Raw genomic sequence first — 16,935 nt, forward strand, 5'->3', positions numbered from 1 at the left:
AAGTTTAAGGGCAGAAATTACAGTAAATTGTACTATAAGTTGTATATTGTAATAGATATCATCGAAGTTAAATGACAGTTATATGTGATTTTAAAAAAGTTTACATTTTCCTCAAACTATGCAGTCATATACTAAATATATAGTGGACCAAAGATGTGTCTGAACAAGTGTACTTCACTAAGAAGCCAAACATCCATCAGTCTGGGGCAAATAATCGTTCTTGCCTTTTAAAAAAAGCATCCAACTCATAGTGATGTTTCTCAATTTACATTGTCTTCAGTCTTTGAGATTCCTAGCTAATCTTCCTCTCATAACCATAAGTTATTTGGTTATGACATCTCATGAGTAGTATGCATGTCATAAACCAATGGGCATTGACAAATGGTCACTGGGCTATGTAGTGACCAAATTGGCAGGAACTGAAAGGTCTTATTAGCATGCAGTAAAGGTCAATTGCTCATGATCTTGTGGGAAAGGAAGCAAAGGACTGGGGATTAGAAGATCTGTGTGTTTCATGATCCCGGGTACAATTAGTGCATGAGACCTATATACAGGCAGTCCCCAAGTTACAAACATCTGACTTACAAATTACTTATAATTACAAATGGGGGTGAGATAACAGGAAGTAGGAAAAATATATGTGTGTGTGTGTGTGTGTGTATGATTGGGTAGCATAGGGAAAGGTTAACACCACTGTGGTATTTGTCTTGCTGTCTGTTCCCCTGTTCAGAAGATTTCCCTTCACTTTCTGTCTTTGTAATAAATGGATGTTGAAAAAATGGCTTGTTGTAAAAACAAGGCTTGATGATAAAGCTTCAATGGAGGAGACACTATTCCCCCTCCTGAGGAGTTTCCTTTTTGAGGAGATGGATAGATAGATGCTGGAATTACACTTAAGAATATACATGTTCCGACTTACATGCAAAGTCAACTTAAGAACAAACCTACAGAACCTATCTTGTGTGAGACATGGGGACTGCCTGCATGTTTGGCCTTAGAGTAACCTTTAAGTCTGCACAATAAATGTTTTGGAAACAGCAAAGCTCTTGTGTGATCTACGAGAATAAAGCATCTCTCTAATAGAAACATGAACAATGCTGAAAAGAACCTGACAGTCCCTCTATGAAGATGCAGGCAGCAATGTAAATATTTGGGGTTTTTTCCTGTATAGCTGATCAGTTCACCTTGAAATGAATTATGTCCACATATGATTTAACTTTTTACTTGAAATTCATTTGTTTGAAAGAGTGGTTGTTTTTTTCTGGCTGTGTGGAAATAATGTCCTTGGTTTGACCACAAATGCTTTTTCAGTTGAAGAGTTCCTTGTGCTGCCAAGCAAAGGGTATTATGAAGATAAGCCATCTCCCTCCTTCTTCTTAATGGCTTATTTATTTTCCTATGAGGAGGGAAGCATATAGGCATATCCTTTTCATTGTGAGCTGCTTTGAGTCTCTGTATGGTTGACAGACTCAATTGAATGGTTGGCAGTTCCAATCCGGGGAGCGGAGTGAGCACCCGCTGTTAGGCCCAGCTTCTGCCAGTCTAGCAGTTTGAAAACATGCAAATGTGAGCAGATCAATAGGTATTGCTTCTGTGGGAAAGTAACAGTGCTCCATGCAATCATGCTAGCCAAACAACCTTGGAGGTGCCTATGAACAATGCCGGCTCTTTGGCTTAGAAATTGAAATGAGCACACACACCCCCACCCAGATCAGACTAAACTTAATGACAGGGTGCCGCTGTCGACAACTAGGGGAGACCTTTACCTTTACTTATAGAGAGAAAAAGTGAGATAATAATAATAATAATAATAATAATAATAATAATAATGTCTCCTATTATGGTAGGTAGTATCAGAGCCCTCTGTAATATTGTCTACTCTGTGAAGGAAGCAACAAGCTTCACCGGACAAGCTTCAGAGTACTTGTGATGCCTGTCCTATGGCTCTTTGGGTGCATTCGCATGAAGGACACATCATTATCATCATCACCATCATATTTCTGTTTCTTTATACCAAGCCTTTTCTGCCCCAAGGAAACTCAAAGCGGATTGCATTAAATAATTAAAAGCATTTCAATACAATTTAAAATACCAGTTTCACCTTAGACTCCAGGGATCAGGGACTCCACATCTATGGCAGGCATCCTCAGAGATTGTGAGTTCTGTTAGAAAATAGGGAAGTGAGGTTTACATATCTGTGGAAAGTCCACTGAAATCCACAAGCGTGGACAATTTCAACAAAAAGGAGGAAACCATGAAAATGAACAAAATCTGGCTACCAGTATTAAAAAAAAACCTGTAAAATCAGGACAGTAAATAAAGAGCAATACTAAAAAAAACCCAGAGGAATCCCCAGGCAGCAACCAGCCAGGCTTTGAAGCTGCAAGGCCATTAAATGCTAATCAAGGTGGCCAATTGCAACATTCACAACTTGCCTCAGGCAGACAAGAGTTCTTTCTCCCACCCTGGACATTATTCCAGATATATAAACCTCACTTGCCTAGTTTCCAAAAGACTTCACAACTTCTGAGAATGTTTGTCATAGATGTGGGCAAAACATCAGGAGAGAATGCTTCTGGAACATGGTGATACAGCCCGGAAAACTCACAGGAACCCAGTGAGTTCCTTAATGACAGCATTCAACACACACACACACCAACTTGGTTGCTTCGCTACATTGGCTATTGCTGCAAGTAATGACAATATGAATAAACTGTCAATATTTGCTTGAGATAGTGCTTGCAGTTCTGGAGGGACTCTTAATTTTTTGAATCTCATAGACTTAACATGAGGATTTGGTTAACCAGTTAAAATTCATGAGTAAACCAGGTTTTTTAAAAAATCTGAAACATTTCGGGGAGGGTTTGAACCCCTAAAACCACCCCCTCGCTACAGGCCTGGCTGTGTGGAAGGGTCCTCAAGCCCCTTCCACACAGCTTAATAAAATTCCACATTTTCTGCTTTGAACGGGAATATATAACAGTGTGGACTCAGATAACCCAGTACAAAGCAGATATTGTACTGAGGCATTGAATGTTTGCCGTTTTATTTGCTTGGATTCTGCTCTGAGTCTCCTTGGGGAGATAGGGCAAAATATAAATAAAGCCTCCTTGGGGAGATAGGGCAAAATATAAATAAAACCTACAACAACCCATAAATAAAGTTATTTATTTATTTACTGTATTTGTATACTGCCCCTCTCAGCCCTCAGGCGACTCGAGGCGGTTTACAAGGCAAAATTCAGTGCCACAAAAGTATAAGTACATTTTAAAAACACCGACATAAGTAAAATCATAACAGCAATAAAACATAAGTCATTAATGAATCCTTATTAAAAACATTGTCCAGTCCCATCGTATAGTAGTTCCATTTTTGTGTCAGGAGAGACTTGAGAAACTAAGATTTGAGTAAATAGAGAACTACAGGATCTATCAGTGCTGTGTTACCATCCTGTGGGATGCTTTGAATGCAATTTTCCTGCTTCTTGGCAGGGGATTGGACTGGATGGTCCATGAGGTCTCTTCCAACTCTGTGATTCTATGAGGCTTCTCTCGTGGCCCCGCATGAGAAGCTGAAGCTGACAGATGAGAGCTCACCAGGAGCTCCTATATTGGACTCAGATAACCCAGTTCAAAGCAGATATTGTGAGTTGCTCTGCCTTGATATTCTAGACTAGCCATCCCCTGCCACGCATTGCTGTGGCCCACATGGGGGTTTTGTGTGGGAGGCAGGGGCGGCTCAACCCATTACGCAAAGTAAGCATTTGCAGTATAGTTGATTTTGCCCAGGGGCGCTCTTGAGACGCTCTTGGGGGAAAATAGACCTTGACATATGCGAGTTGTAGTTACTGAGATATATAGTTCACCTACAATCAAAGAGCATTCTGAACTCCACCAGTGATGGAATTGAACCAAATATGGCACACAGAACTCCCATGACGAACAGAAAATATATATCAGTGATTGGTTGGGGGGGGGGGGGGCACCAAAATACTGTTTGCTTACCGTTGAAAATTACCTAGGGCTGCCTCTGGTGGGAGGTTTGGCCCAATTCTATCGTTGGTGGGGTTTGGAATGCTCTCTGATTGTAGGGGAACTATACATCCCAGCAACTGCAACTCCCAAATGTCAAGGTTCTATTTTCCCCAAACTCCACCAGTGTCCACATTTGGGCATATTGAGTCTTCGTGTAGAGTTTGGTCCAGATCCATCATTGTTTGAGTCCACAGTGATCTATGGATGTGGGTGAACTACAACTCCCAAACTCAAGGTCAATGCCCACCAAACCCTTCTAGTGTTTTCTGTTGGTCATGGGAGTTCTGTATGCCAAGACAGGTTCAGTTCCTTCGTTGGTGGAGTTCAGAATGCTCTTTGATTGTATGTGAACTATAAATCCCAGCAACTACAACTCCCAAATGACAACATCAATTTTTTTGAGTGATGGTCATTCCTTGGGTTAGTGGGCGTCTTGTGTCCAAATTTGGTGTCGCTTCCCTCGGTGGTTTTTGAGTTCTGTTAATCCCACAAAGGAACATTACATTTTTATTTATGTAGAAAATTATATGGCTGCGTGGAAGGGCCCTCAAAGCGGCGGCTAACATAACTCATACACCACACCGCCTTGTGCTTGGGCAGCCAGTTGTCGTCCAGTTGGGACACACGCGAACCCGCCCCACGCCTGCTTTCCGGCAAGTGAAGGGAGAGGAGAGCGTAAAAACACGCTGTCCAAGTGCTAGGAGTTAATCTGGATCAAGGGACAGAAGCGGGAGGGGGGTGGGAGGAGGGACAAAGGACAAAGGAGCGGGCGAACAAAGAGGACAAAGCGCAAAGAGGGGCTGAGGGCGCGGATACGGGGTTCCCTCTTTTCCCCCCGCCTCGTTGATCGCGGCTCCTAAAAGGCGCGCAGTTGGTGGCCCTTGCCTCTCCCCTCCTTCTCCTCCTCCTCCTCTCCCTTCATTTCCTCCTTCGGCTCAGGCCCCGCCCTCCTCTATAAATCCTCTTTTTCTTTTTTTTTTTTCTTTCCCCCCTCCCTCGGGAGAAAAAGCGGAGGAAGAACTCGGCTGCGGAGCGCGCGCGCGCCCCCCACTTGGTGCGCGAGAAGGGAGCGCGCGCTTGCCTGCCTGGTGCCGCCCCCTCCCTTTTCCGCGAGCGAACGAGCGAGCGCGCGCCCCTTCCTCCCTCCCTCCCTTTTACTCTCTCTCTCGCGCTCTCTCTCATCCTCTCCGCCGCTGCCTCGTTCGCCTCCCTCCCTTTCCTCTCTGCCGCCTAAGGATGTCGGAGAAGCCCGCCGAAGAGGCTCCGGTGGAGCTCGGGGCAGCCAAGGTGAGACGCCGGACAAAAAAAAAGGACACAAGGGGTGGTCGCTCCCGGTCCGAAGAAAGCGGCGACGAAGAAGAAGAAGAATAGGGAATGAAGAGAAGAGGGGAGGGGGGGGGGAATGAAGAAGAGGGTGGGCGCGCGCGGGCATAGAGAGAGCGAGAGAGCGCGCGAGGGGTGGCTGCGCGCGCACCCCTCTTTTTCTCCCCTCCGTCTCCCCTCTGCCATAGTGGCCCTGGGCCCCGAGTGGCGCGCGGCGTTTGCTTCCGAAGGCCCGCGAGGGCGGGGGCGGGGAGTTGGGGAGTGAGAGCGAGGCACCTGCGGGTCTCCTTTCCTCACACAAAGGGCGCACCCGCCTCTTCCTCCTCCGTCGAGCCCTTTCGACCTGAAACTCAGACCTACCCGCCCTTGGAAGCCTCTAAAGCAGGCCTGGGCCAATTTAGGCCCTCCAGGTGCTTTGGACTTCAACTCCCACCGTTCCTAACAGCCTCAGGCGCCTTCTTTTTTCCCCCTCAGCCGCTTAAGCGGGGAAAGGAAGGGGCCTGAGGCTGTTAGGAACGGTGGGAGTTGAAGTCCAAAGCACCTGGAGGGCCTAAATTGGCCCAGGCCTCCTCTAAAGGCAAGGTCACTCTAGTACTGAAGACCCTCCCCTTCAGGGCTGGAGGAGGCAGCTCTTTTCTCTCTCTCTCTCTTTCCCCCTCCCATTTTCAGGGCTCTGTTCTTGCACAATGTTCGCCTCTTTGCAGAGCAACAAGGGAAATCATTACTGAAACCCTCCCCAGGGCAGCCAGGGACACAGGGATAAAGGTCAGGTGCTGCAGGACACTTGGCCTTGCGCTGACTTCACTGGGTTTGAGCGACCAACCCAAACAAAGACAGCGCGCTTGCGGAAAGCACTCCCAGCCCATCCGCGTGCACACACTCACACAAAACAGATCCTGCGTGCAGTCCTCAGAGACAAGACCTGCTTGCTTTTAGGGCAGTGGTTCTCAACCTGTAGGTCAGTGTTTTCGCCTAAAACTCCTAGAAATCCCAGCCAGCTTACCAGCTCTTAAGATTTTTGGGAGTTGAAGACCAAAACATCTTGGGACCCACAGGCACTGCTGTAGGTCCTCAGATGTTTTGGCCTACAGCTCCCGGAAATCCTAACAGCTGGTAAACTGGTTGGGATTTCTGGGAGTTATTGTTTTAGGGGAAGCATTGTTTTAGGGGAAGTCCCTAAAGAAACCCTTACCCATAAGTAGGGCCCTTCCAGGAGCTCCCAGTGGCGGAGTGGGTTAAACCCCTGTGCTGGCAGGACTGAAGACTGACAGGTCAGAGGTTCGAATCCCAGGAGAGCATGGATGAGCTCCCTCTATCAGCTCCAGCTCCTCATGCGGGGACATGAGAGAAGCCTCCCACAAGGATGATAAAACATCAAAACATCCTGGCATCCTCTGGGTAATGTCCTTGCAGACTACCAATTGTCTCACACCAGAAACAACTTGCAGTTTCTCAAGTTGGTTCTGACAAGACAAAAAAAAAATTCCGTTATGTCAGTGGTTCTCAACCTGTGTTTCCCCAGATGTTTTGGCCTATTAACTCCCAGAAATCCCACCCAGTTTACCAGCTGTTAGGATTTCTGGGAGTCAAAGGCCAAAACATCTGGGGACCCGCAGGTTGAGAACCACTGCCTTACATCCTTAGATGAGTGAGTTTGCTTTAGGTTTTGCATTCCACGCTAATCCTGGGCAGTTTTTATATTTATTTACTCTATTTATATCCTGCCTTTCTCTACCCCAAAGGGGACTCATTGGGGCTTTACATATGGCAACTATTCAATGCCTTTGGACAACAAACACTTAGAATACACTTAAGTTAAAAAATTAAAATTACATGCACATCAAAACATATAAAACATTGCATTCACTATTAAAATCACAGCATCGTCAATTAAAAACCAAGGCCATTCAAAGATCAATTACACATATTTCAAGGCTATTATTGCACTTTAGATAAATCTCCAAAGGCTTGATTCCAGAGCCAGGTTTCCACTTTCTTTGAACCTCGGTGGTGCAATGGGTTAAACTCTTGTGCCGGCAGGACTCCTGATTGACAGGTCAGTGGTTTAAATTCAGGGAGAGCAGGTGAGCTCCTTCTGTCATCTCCAGCTCGCCATGCCAGGACATGAGAGAAGCCTCGCACAAGATGGTAAAAACTAAACATCCGGGTGTCTCCTGGGCAGCGTCCTTCCAGACAGCCAATTCTCTCACATCAGAAGCAACTTGCAGTTTCTCAAGTTGCTCCTGACATGGATAAAACTCAAAACGTTCCTTCTGAAGGCCAGGAGGGAGGGAGCTGCTCTGGGATCAGGGAGCTGTTTTAGGGTTAGGATCATAGTGAACCACTCTACCACATTCCTCTCAAGTTCCTGGAAGAGGGGAAGGGATCTTGAAGGCTGACTTGAAAAGATCCAGAACCACTTCAGTTATGATTCATTGCTTTGGAAAGCCTGGGGAAGGCAATCTGACTGAAGGAATGAATGTTTCTGCTCCTTGAAGACCCTCCTCTCTGAGTAGAATAAGGTTCAGTGCAGAGAATAACCACCAGTGGGAATTCAAACACAAGTGGGACACCGAAAACGGTCCAAGTGAAATGAGGCTGGATATCTAGGCCAGTGTTTCAATCTCCCTCCTGGCAAGCTGGCTTTCAGAGCTGCTTAAAGCAGAAAAAAATGCACAATGCCCTCTAGTGGAAAATGATGAGGTATTGAGTCTTTACAGAGTAATATTTTTGTGTGTGTCAGGAGCGACTTGAGAAACAGCAAGTTGCTTCTGGTGTGAGGATTGGCCATCAGCAATGATGTTGCCCTGGGGATGCCCGCATGTTAACCATCCTGTGCAAGGCTTCTCTCATGTCCCTACTTGAGAAGCTTTAGGTGACAGACGGGAGCTCACCCTGCTCATCAGATTCAAATCACTGACCTTTCAGTCAGCAGTCTTGCCAGCACAAGGGTTTAACCCATTGCACCACTGGGGTTTCCTACAAAATAATTAAATAGTCTTTATAAAATGAGCTCCCCTGTCATTTTCATAAGTACACAACAGGGAGAGGGCAAGGGGCCACAATAGCCCCACCAGGAGGCCGTGGAGGGCCACATTCTACCACGGCAGCTGTTCGTGCAAAATTATAACAATTGTGTTGCTTCCAAATGCCCTGTAGAGGATGGCTTCCTGGCTCATTTTAGGTTTTCCCTTTGTCACTTCTTGTTTCAAAAAGGGACTGTCCTCAGCTTAGATTGGCCTAGAGTGAGTCCAAAACATGGTGGGAAATGACACCCACTTTCTTGAGAGCATTAGGGGAGGGAGCGTTGCAAAAAAAAAAAATGACTCCTAGGGAGCATAGCTAGTCTGCAAACATTGAGAAAATGCCCTCTATACCTTCAGGGGACTTGGGTGGAAATGGGGAGCAAAAAGCATGGGGTGGGGAAAGGTTTTTTTTTTTAATTTGGATTTTTGTGAGGCCACAAAAATGGTCCTGGAGGTCAGCATTTGGTCAGAGCACTGCACTTTGCTCAGCGCAGTGTACATAAGGGCCATCTTATTTACACATGTTTTTCTCTCATATCACCTAATTGAGGGTTGTCTGGACTGTCAATATGTGCCAAGAGGAAACTTGGATCTAGTCTGCAACTTCCCTCAGTTGGTCCACAGGTGGATTGTGGTGCAGGACAGGTTGGATCTCAAGCAACACAATGGGAGATAACAGGGTTAGGCCTGCATACAGGTGCTTTCCTGGTCCTCGCAGAAGAAGGTGGCTGGTATTGCCCATCGTACTGGCTGCCAACAAAGAGGCTTCCAGGAGTAGCTCTGTCTCCCCAATCATAGGAGGCAGGGGTGTGTTTATATCAGGAATGGGCAGCCAGTAGGCTATCAGGAATTGTGGGAGTTGGAAGTCCAAAACACCTGGAAGGCCGAAGTTTGCCCATGCTTGGTTTAGATTGAGGCGACTGCTGCCTCTCAAGCCCAGGCAGACTGCCACAGCCAGTCAGTGGCTGCAGGGATTGAGCTGCACCCAGTAGACAAAGCAGCCTCCACAGCCTGCCTTCTGGAAGTAGACAGGTGGAGCCTTATGTTCTGCCAGCATGATGTGGGATCTCAGCTTCCGTCTCGGGCTAAAAGGAAATCATGCCGCAGCTACTGCATGGCAGCATGTCTTTAGTTAGTTTTTCACACCACTGAGGCTTTGATGCCTTTGTCTGGATTCCTGTAATTGTCACAAAATGTCAAAAAGACAAGACTCTTCATCTGTGATATTTTGTGTGCGTGTTTCAAAAAGAAACAACTATTACAAAGCCTACAGTAAAAGTAGTGCTCCCTTTTATGTCATTTTAACCATGTTGTTTTTACATCTCACTATCTGTTCCCTGAATTGAAGTCTATGAGTCACCTCTTCTTCTTTACCTGTTTTGTTATGTTGTCTTTGTATTTCATTCATTCCTCTTTCAGACCCCACAATGGTATATTAATCTGTTTTTCATCCCACTATTCAGGATCTGAAAGAAAAGAAGGAGAAACATGAGGAAAAGTCTGCCCGTAAAGAGAAGAAGGAGATAGTAGAGGTAATTTGACATGTACTTGAAGGAGGAGGAGGACAGGAATAGGAAGGCAGGGTGGGAATGAAACCTAAAGGTGCAAGGTATGGATGATGTGTTTAACGCCATTTACACAGGAGCCTATCCACCCTCTCCATAGTTTTAAGTTTCCATCACTTTGTGCTGCCCTCACTCTTCCAACCACATTGTGGGCACTGTTTTGTTTATTTAAATAATTTATTGTAAGGTTGAGCATTCAAAATTCTGAAATCCAAAATTGTCCAGATGGGTGGTTGCAATAAGTGATATCTCAGTATTTTTTATGTGTAAAAAGTATCCCAAAATCTTAAAATAATAATAATCTGAAAGCACTTTTGGTACCAAGCATTTTGGACAAGGGATACTCAACCTATATTGCCATAAGGGAAATGACTTTGATGTCTGATATATTTAAGCTGCTAGGTGGGAAAAGGGCAATCATGATGTCACAGGAATCCAGCCAATCAGTACTCTCTATAGCTGTTTGTGTTTCCAGGTAGCAGGGCCTATTCCTACATCCTTTAGATATTAAAATTGGGAAAGGGGTTAAAATCTCTTGCTCAAAGTGCCATCCCTGATTTTCCCTAAAGCCTAACAGACAACCAAAATCAGTTGCTGATCTGCACAAACATACTAGGACCTTTTGCTCAGATAGGGCAGCTCTTGATCACCCTCTTACCCATAAAGGTAAAGGTTTCCCTTTTGTGTGTCCAATTCTGGGGGGTGGTGCACATTTCCATTTCTAAGCCGAAGAGCCAGTGTTGTCCGTAGACACTTCCTAGATCATGTGGCCAGCATGACTGTATGGAGCACCGTTAGCTTCCTGCAGAAGCGGTTTTTTATTTATTTATTTATTTATTTATTTATTTATGGCTTTTATATGCTGCCCTTCTCATCCTGGAGGGGACTCAGAGTGGCTTACAAGATATATACATATATATACATACAATATATTATAAGCATAGTATAACATCAGCATTATATATTACTATATTGTACTATACCGTTATATTGTAATATTATTAGTAATATTACATGTAATATAAAACATATAATTATAATATCATGTTATTATTAGTGGTATTATATGGTATTACATATAATATAATACTATTGATCTACTCACATTTGCATGTTTTCGAACTGCTAGGTTGGCAGAAGCTGGGCTAACAGCAGAAGCTCACCCCACTCTCTGGATTCGAACCACTAACCTTTCAGTTAGCAAGTTCAGCAGTTTAACCCAATGCTCCTTTCTTACCCATACTTGCCTGTATCTCCTTCCATACAAAGCAAGCATAGTATTGGTCAGAAGAGTCTTCTCAGGAAGGCTTCTGTGTTTTATACTAAGGTGGTGTTTTGCAGGGCTGATCAGACGATGCACCTAGCATATTTCTACAAAACTGACAGTCCTGGGTGGGGGTATGGGTTCAAAATGGATAGAAAATAGTATGGATTTCATAAAGCAACACAAAGGAGAGACTATGGGGAATTGTGATCTGCTGCTTATTAGCGTAATTGGTTGAGATACTGGTTGGCAGATGCTATTTCCCTCTGGGTTTACCTTATGCAGGATGATGAAAATGGAGCTGAGGAAGAGGAGGACGATGAAGATGCAAATCCAGAGGATGATGAAGATGAGGATGAAGAAGGTGAGAATGAGTGGCCTGTGCAGCTTGTGAGCTGAACACACAGCTGTTCAGCAAATGCATCACTGAACTTCATGACTATGATTTAACATTCCTCTCTCTTTCCCTGACTCCCACACTCCTGTCATATTTTAAATCCAAGATGAAGAGAATGAACAAGAACCAGACTCACATGCCATAAAACGATCTGCAGAGAAAAAGCAGGAAGAGGTGAGTCAAAACAGTGTTAAGAATAGCATACAGGGGGTTGGGTTCTGTTCTGCCGAGGACTGTGTAGTCACCACAACAGGTCCCTTTGTCTTTTCATAAGCAAACTGGGTATGATGAGTTACCATAGTGATACCTATTTTGTAGTATTAGTATTCGAATTATGGAACTATGGATTTATTATAAAATTGGAAGGATTCCTAAGGGTCATGCAGTCTTACCCTTTAAGAGCCACCAACTCTGATCAAAAACCTTCAATACAGGAAAGCCTTTCAGAGTTCAATATTCAAAGAGCTCTTGACTCCTTTACTTGTAAGTTGGATAGATTAAAGCTTTATGGACTTATGCTCAATATTTGAATAGTTTCTGAGATTCATGGCAGGATTCTTAACTGAAACTGAGATTCCTTGTGTGAAATGATGCCTAGCAAAGGGGTGGAGATCATTGTTTTGTCCAGCTTTTGGCTTTGACTGGGTACAGAGTCCTTCTATGTGAGGCTATATTTTTAGTATGGCCAGTTTCTTTTTTTTCTTTCCAGGAAATAAATAATGCTTTATTTCCTTCTGCTTGGCCATCCAAGCTTCACCATGCCTTACTCTGGATGCTTAGCAAACATTACTGAGTTCTCTTGCCTATATTTTTGGTATGGCCAGAAGCAGTATGGCCAGTTTCAATTGAAGCACAAGACCAAATGAATTGTAAAGAGATTTATTCACACCTCTTTATTGCTGCCTACTAATGATGGGAGTTGCAGTCCAAGTAGTGACTACTGATAGGCTAGTTGCTTGGAGTCGCTTAAAAAACCTGGTAAAAGACCTGTTGTAAGCATTCAAATGCCTTTACTAAAAATAATACAAAACATGCATTAGTGCTGGCTTTAGCACAGCAGGTTAATCATCAGCTGCAGCTATAGTAAATCTTGCCAACTGGTAAATCTTGCCAACTGAAAGATTGATAGTTTGAAGCTGGGTCAGAGTGTGCTCCTGACTTTCAGCCCAGCTCCCTGCCAACCTAGCTGATCAAAAACAGCAATATGAGTAGATGAATAGGAGCCGCATTAAGTGGGGAGGTATTTTTGGCACAGCGTTTGGAGGGGAAGTTTATGGCCAAAGAAAGCTCTTTGGTAAGGAGATAGAGCAACAGCACCCCCTGTGGCCGGAACAGAGCACAGCCTCCAAAGATGCTGAGTGATGAGAAAAAGCCTATATATACCTCTGTCATCTGTCTTGTCATTGCATAATCGGCATTGATTGTTTGCCGTATATGTGTTCTGTGATCCGCCCTGACTCTCCTTCGGGGTGATAAGGGCAGAATATAAGCACTGTACTGTAAATAAATAAATAAATAAATAAATAAGATATATTACATTTTCCAAGCAGGAAAACACAGTGCACATAGAAACAAAGTGTTCATGCCCTATAGACTAGTGTGTGTGTGTGGGAGTGTGAAAGAAAATGTGATTTGGACATGCCTTTACTGAATTTTCTGGTTGAACTCTAAGAAACTAAGGCCCCTTCTATACTGCCCTATAAAATCCAGATTATCTGCTTTGAACTGGATTATATGGCAGTGTAGAAAGGGCCTTAGCTCTAAAATCATTGGAATTTAATTCTAAATTCTTTCCATGAAATCTTTACGAACATCCTTAGTTTATAAAAGTAAAGCAAGACCTGTTTTTCCTCCTTTCTCAATAGTCTTATTGCATCGTATTCCATCTGCAGGGTGGAAAAAGCTGGTTGATGGTATAAATTTACTGTTTTGTATTTTGGAATACCTGCACTTCAAAAAGGAATGTGCGGATTTACAAATATATGTGATTCCTGCCCATCTGTTTGTTTCAGGAAATAAATTGGGTTCTTTACATCTGTAATTTTCTTTAACAAACATAGCATATGTTCACCTTTGCTTGTGCTGAGGAGTAGCTAACCAAGTGCGCCCGCCTTTACCCTATTCAGGATGAAGTGGACCCAAAGAGAAAGAAAACAGAAAATGGCGCCTCAGCTTGATACCGTCCCATCTGCACACACATCCTCTTCTCCGTTGCCCATCTGTCCACTCACCTTCATTCCTCCACCTGTGCAGGCACCCACCTACGTGTTATAGCTGCAGATGAGGAACAGGAGGGGCTCGGTGTGCTTTCTGGCAAGGATAGACAAAGCTGAAGAGTGCTCTTCCCTAGCTCCACAATCTCTTCCATGTTACAGTGCTCCCTTTCTCCCCTTCCCCTTGTCTCACAACCTCCAAGCTGCTGACCCTTTCTGCATTCCTCTCCCTGTAGCCCTAGGCCCTCGAAGGTGGCTTCCTCTTCCCAGGCACCTTTTCACAGTTGCTGCCTAATGGAAATCCTCACACACCTCTGCTTCCGAACACCTCTGCTGCAAAATGCTCCCTGCCCTGGGCAAACGTCTCCCTTTCCTTCTTTGGCTCCTTACAGAATTCCACAATTATGTGGAAGTTTTATGGTGCTGAAAGGAGTTAAATCAAGTCTGGATTTTACAGGCGTTGAAGGGCAGGGAATCTTGTAGGGATGTGTTCCCCATCCTGTGCCTGGCTCCCTTTCCATTGCTGGGGAAAAGGCTAAAAACTAAACAAAAAAAACGAGGACAATACAATTTAGATAAAAACATATTGAGAGAGTTTTTGACTAATACATTTTGTACAAATTTACATGACAGGCAGCAAGCTGGATCTGGTGAACTTTTTTTCTTCCAGAAAGCAAAGCTTGTTTTTAATGTGTAAAGTAATACATGATTCAGTGTGTTTCTTCATTTTGAGTGTTTGCTTTTTTAAAAATTAGGGACCAAATTCTGATTTCTCCCTTGTTCCCTTCGGGTTCTTCAGTTGTTGTTGTTGTTTTCTTTGTAAATTAAAGCAGACCCATCAACAGTATTTTCTATGCCACAGACATTATGAGGATGAGAAATATAAATATATATATTGTTTAGCACTGTAAATAAAAACCTTTCAAAAAGATTCAACGCAATCCATGCCTATTTGTGGTACGTGATAACTGTGTGTCTTGTATCCAGATGTGACTAGTTTGCAATACAACTTCCTTAATCATGGACTCGGTATCCACCATTTTACTTACTTACTTCCCTCCACTGAAAGTATTTGCAGGTCTCTCTGGGTCTTCCAGTAAGATACTATGGTATGGTTCCAGCCCAAGTTTAGACAAAATATAGGGTTTCTTATTATCAATGGTTTCAGGTATCTAGGGGGCATTATTATTATTATTATTATTATTATTATTAATAATAATAATTTCTGGCTTTCTTCTTTTAATGAAATTCAGAGTCTCACAACACTAAAAATGGGACAAATTACAATTTCAAGCCAACATATAAACAATGTATTGTCGAAGGCTTTCATGGCCGAAATCACTGGGTTGTAGGTTTTTCGGGCTATATGGCCATGTTCTAGAAGCATTTTTTACTCCTGATGTTTTGCCTGCATCTATGACAGACCTCACAACCTCTGGGGATGCCTGCCATAGATGCAGGTGAAACGTCAGGAGAGAATGCTTCTAGAACATGGCCATACAGCCTGAAAAACCTACAACGACCCAACATATAAACAGACAAGAGTTTTCTCCCACCCTGGATATTCCACAGATATATAAACGCCACTTGCCTAGTTTCCAACAGACCTCTCAACCCCAGAGGATGCCTACCACAGATGTGGGCAAAACATCAGGAGAGAATGCTTCTGGAACATGGCCATACAGCCCAGAAAACTCACATCAACTCAACACATAAACGTTAAAATAAAATTAAACATGGAATCATTAAAAAATGGTGAAACTCAACAATCAAAAACTATAAACATATTAAAACACTACCCAGCACCCCTTGGGTCATTCTTAAAAAAACATTATTCTTTAAAGGCCTGCCTGAATAGAAAGGTTTTCCCTTGCCACCAGAAGGAAAGCAGGAATGTATTCTAGCCTCTAAGCAGAGAGTTCCAGAGTTGAGAGACAGCCACTGAGAAGGCCCTTTCGAGTGTTCTCACCAATTGTGGCTGCGATAGTGGTGGGACTGAGAGAAAGGCCTCTCCTGATGATCTCAGAGCCTGGATAGTTTTGTACAGGAAGATAAGATCTGCCAAATAGCCTGGGCCTGAGCCATATAGGACTTTATAGGTCATAAACAGCATTTTGAATTGTGCCCAGAAACAAACTGGCAGTCAGTGGAGCTGCTGCAACTGCTCCCTGTAGCCAGCCGCAGTTCACAATTTGGCCACAGCTTATTTGGATCAGACAAAAATTCCAAACACTCTTCAAAGGCAGCCTCACATAGAGCACATTACAGTAATTCAAACAGGATGTAACTAGGGGCCCTTCCACACAGCACTATATCCAAGAATATCAAGGCAGAAAATCCCACAAGATCTGCTTTGAACTGGGTTATCTGAGCCGACACTCAGATAATGTGGAATGTTCTGCCTTGATATTCTGGGATATAGGGCTGTGTGGAAGGGCCCTAAGACGTGTACCACCATGACTCGATCTGGCATCTCTAGGAATAAGCACAGTTGCAGGACAAGGTTTATATCTGCAAAGGCACCCGTGGCCACAACCAAAACATGGACCTCCAGATTCAATGCCGAGCTCAGGAGTACCTCCAAACTGTGGACCTCTGTCCAGCACAGGCCAAGTCCCTATTCCCTGATTTGCTTTCCAGCTAACTAAGACCACATCTGTTTTATCCAGATTAAGTTTCAATTTGTTTCAATTCAGTTCATTACTCATTTCAGACAATGGTTTAGAACCAGGATAGTTTCCTTGGCCTTGGGTGGAAAGGAATTGTAGAGCTGGGTGTCATATGCATGAAGATGGCACTGCACACCAAAACACTCTCCCAGCAGTTTCATGCATATGTTAAAGGGCATGGGCGACAAAACAGAGCCCTGGGGAACCCCACAGGGGCTTGAACAGGCATCTCCCAGCACCACCTTCTGGGTTCACTCCTCCAGGAAAGAATGGAGTCATTGTAAAACAGTGCTTCCAAGTCCCATCTCAGCAAGGAGGCACAGAAGGATACATGGTTGATGATACTGAAAGCCACCAAGATGTCCAGTAGAACCAACAAGGACATTCTCCCTTTGTCCAGTTATCTTTGTAGGTCATCAGTCAAGGTGACCGAAGCAGTCTCTG

The 16,935-nt window shown here is 44.0% G+C and overlaps 1 protein-coding gene across 1 annotated transcript; it reads left to right on the forward strand.

Moving 5' to 3' along the window:
* Positions 1-5,126: 5,126 nt before the first annotated feature.
* Positions 5,127-14,753, forward strand: PTMS (parathymosin). The gene is made up of 5 exons (XM_060762613.2): positions 5,127-5,321; positions 9,847-9,915; positions 11,498-11,576; positions 11,716-11,783; positions 13,736-14,753. The coding sequence occupies exons 1-5, from the start codon at positions 5,271-5,273 to the stop codon at positions 13,784-13,786; spliced, it is 318 nt and encodes a 105-aa protein (XP_060618596.1). The 5' UTR covers positions 5,127-5,270; the 3' UTR covers positions 13,787-14,753.
* The last annotated feature ends 2,182 nt before the right edge of the window (positions 14,754-16,935 follow it).

The sequence above is a fragment of the Anolis sagrei genome, chromosome 2 (assembly GCF_037176765.1).
Source record: "Anolis sagrei isolate rAnoSag1 chromosome 2, rAnoSag1.mat, whole genome shotgun sequence".
NCBI classification, from domain to species: Eukaryota; Metazoa; Chordata; class Lepidosauria; order Squamata; family Dactyloidae; genus Anolis; species Anolis sagrei.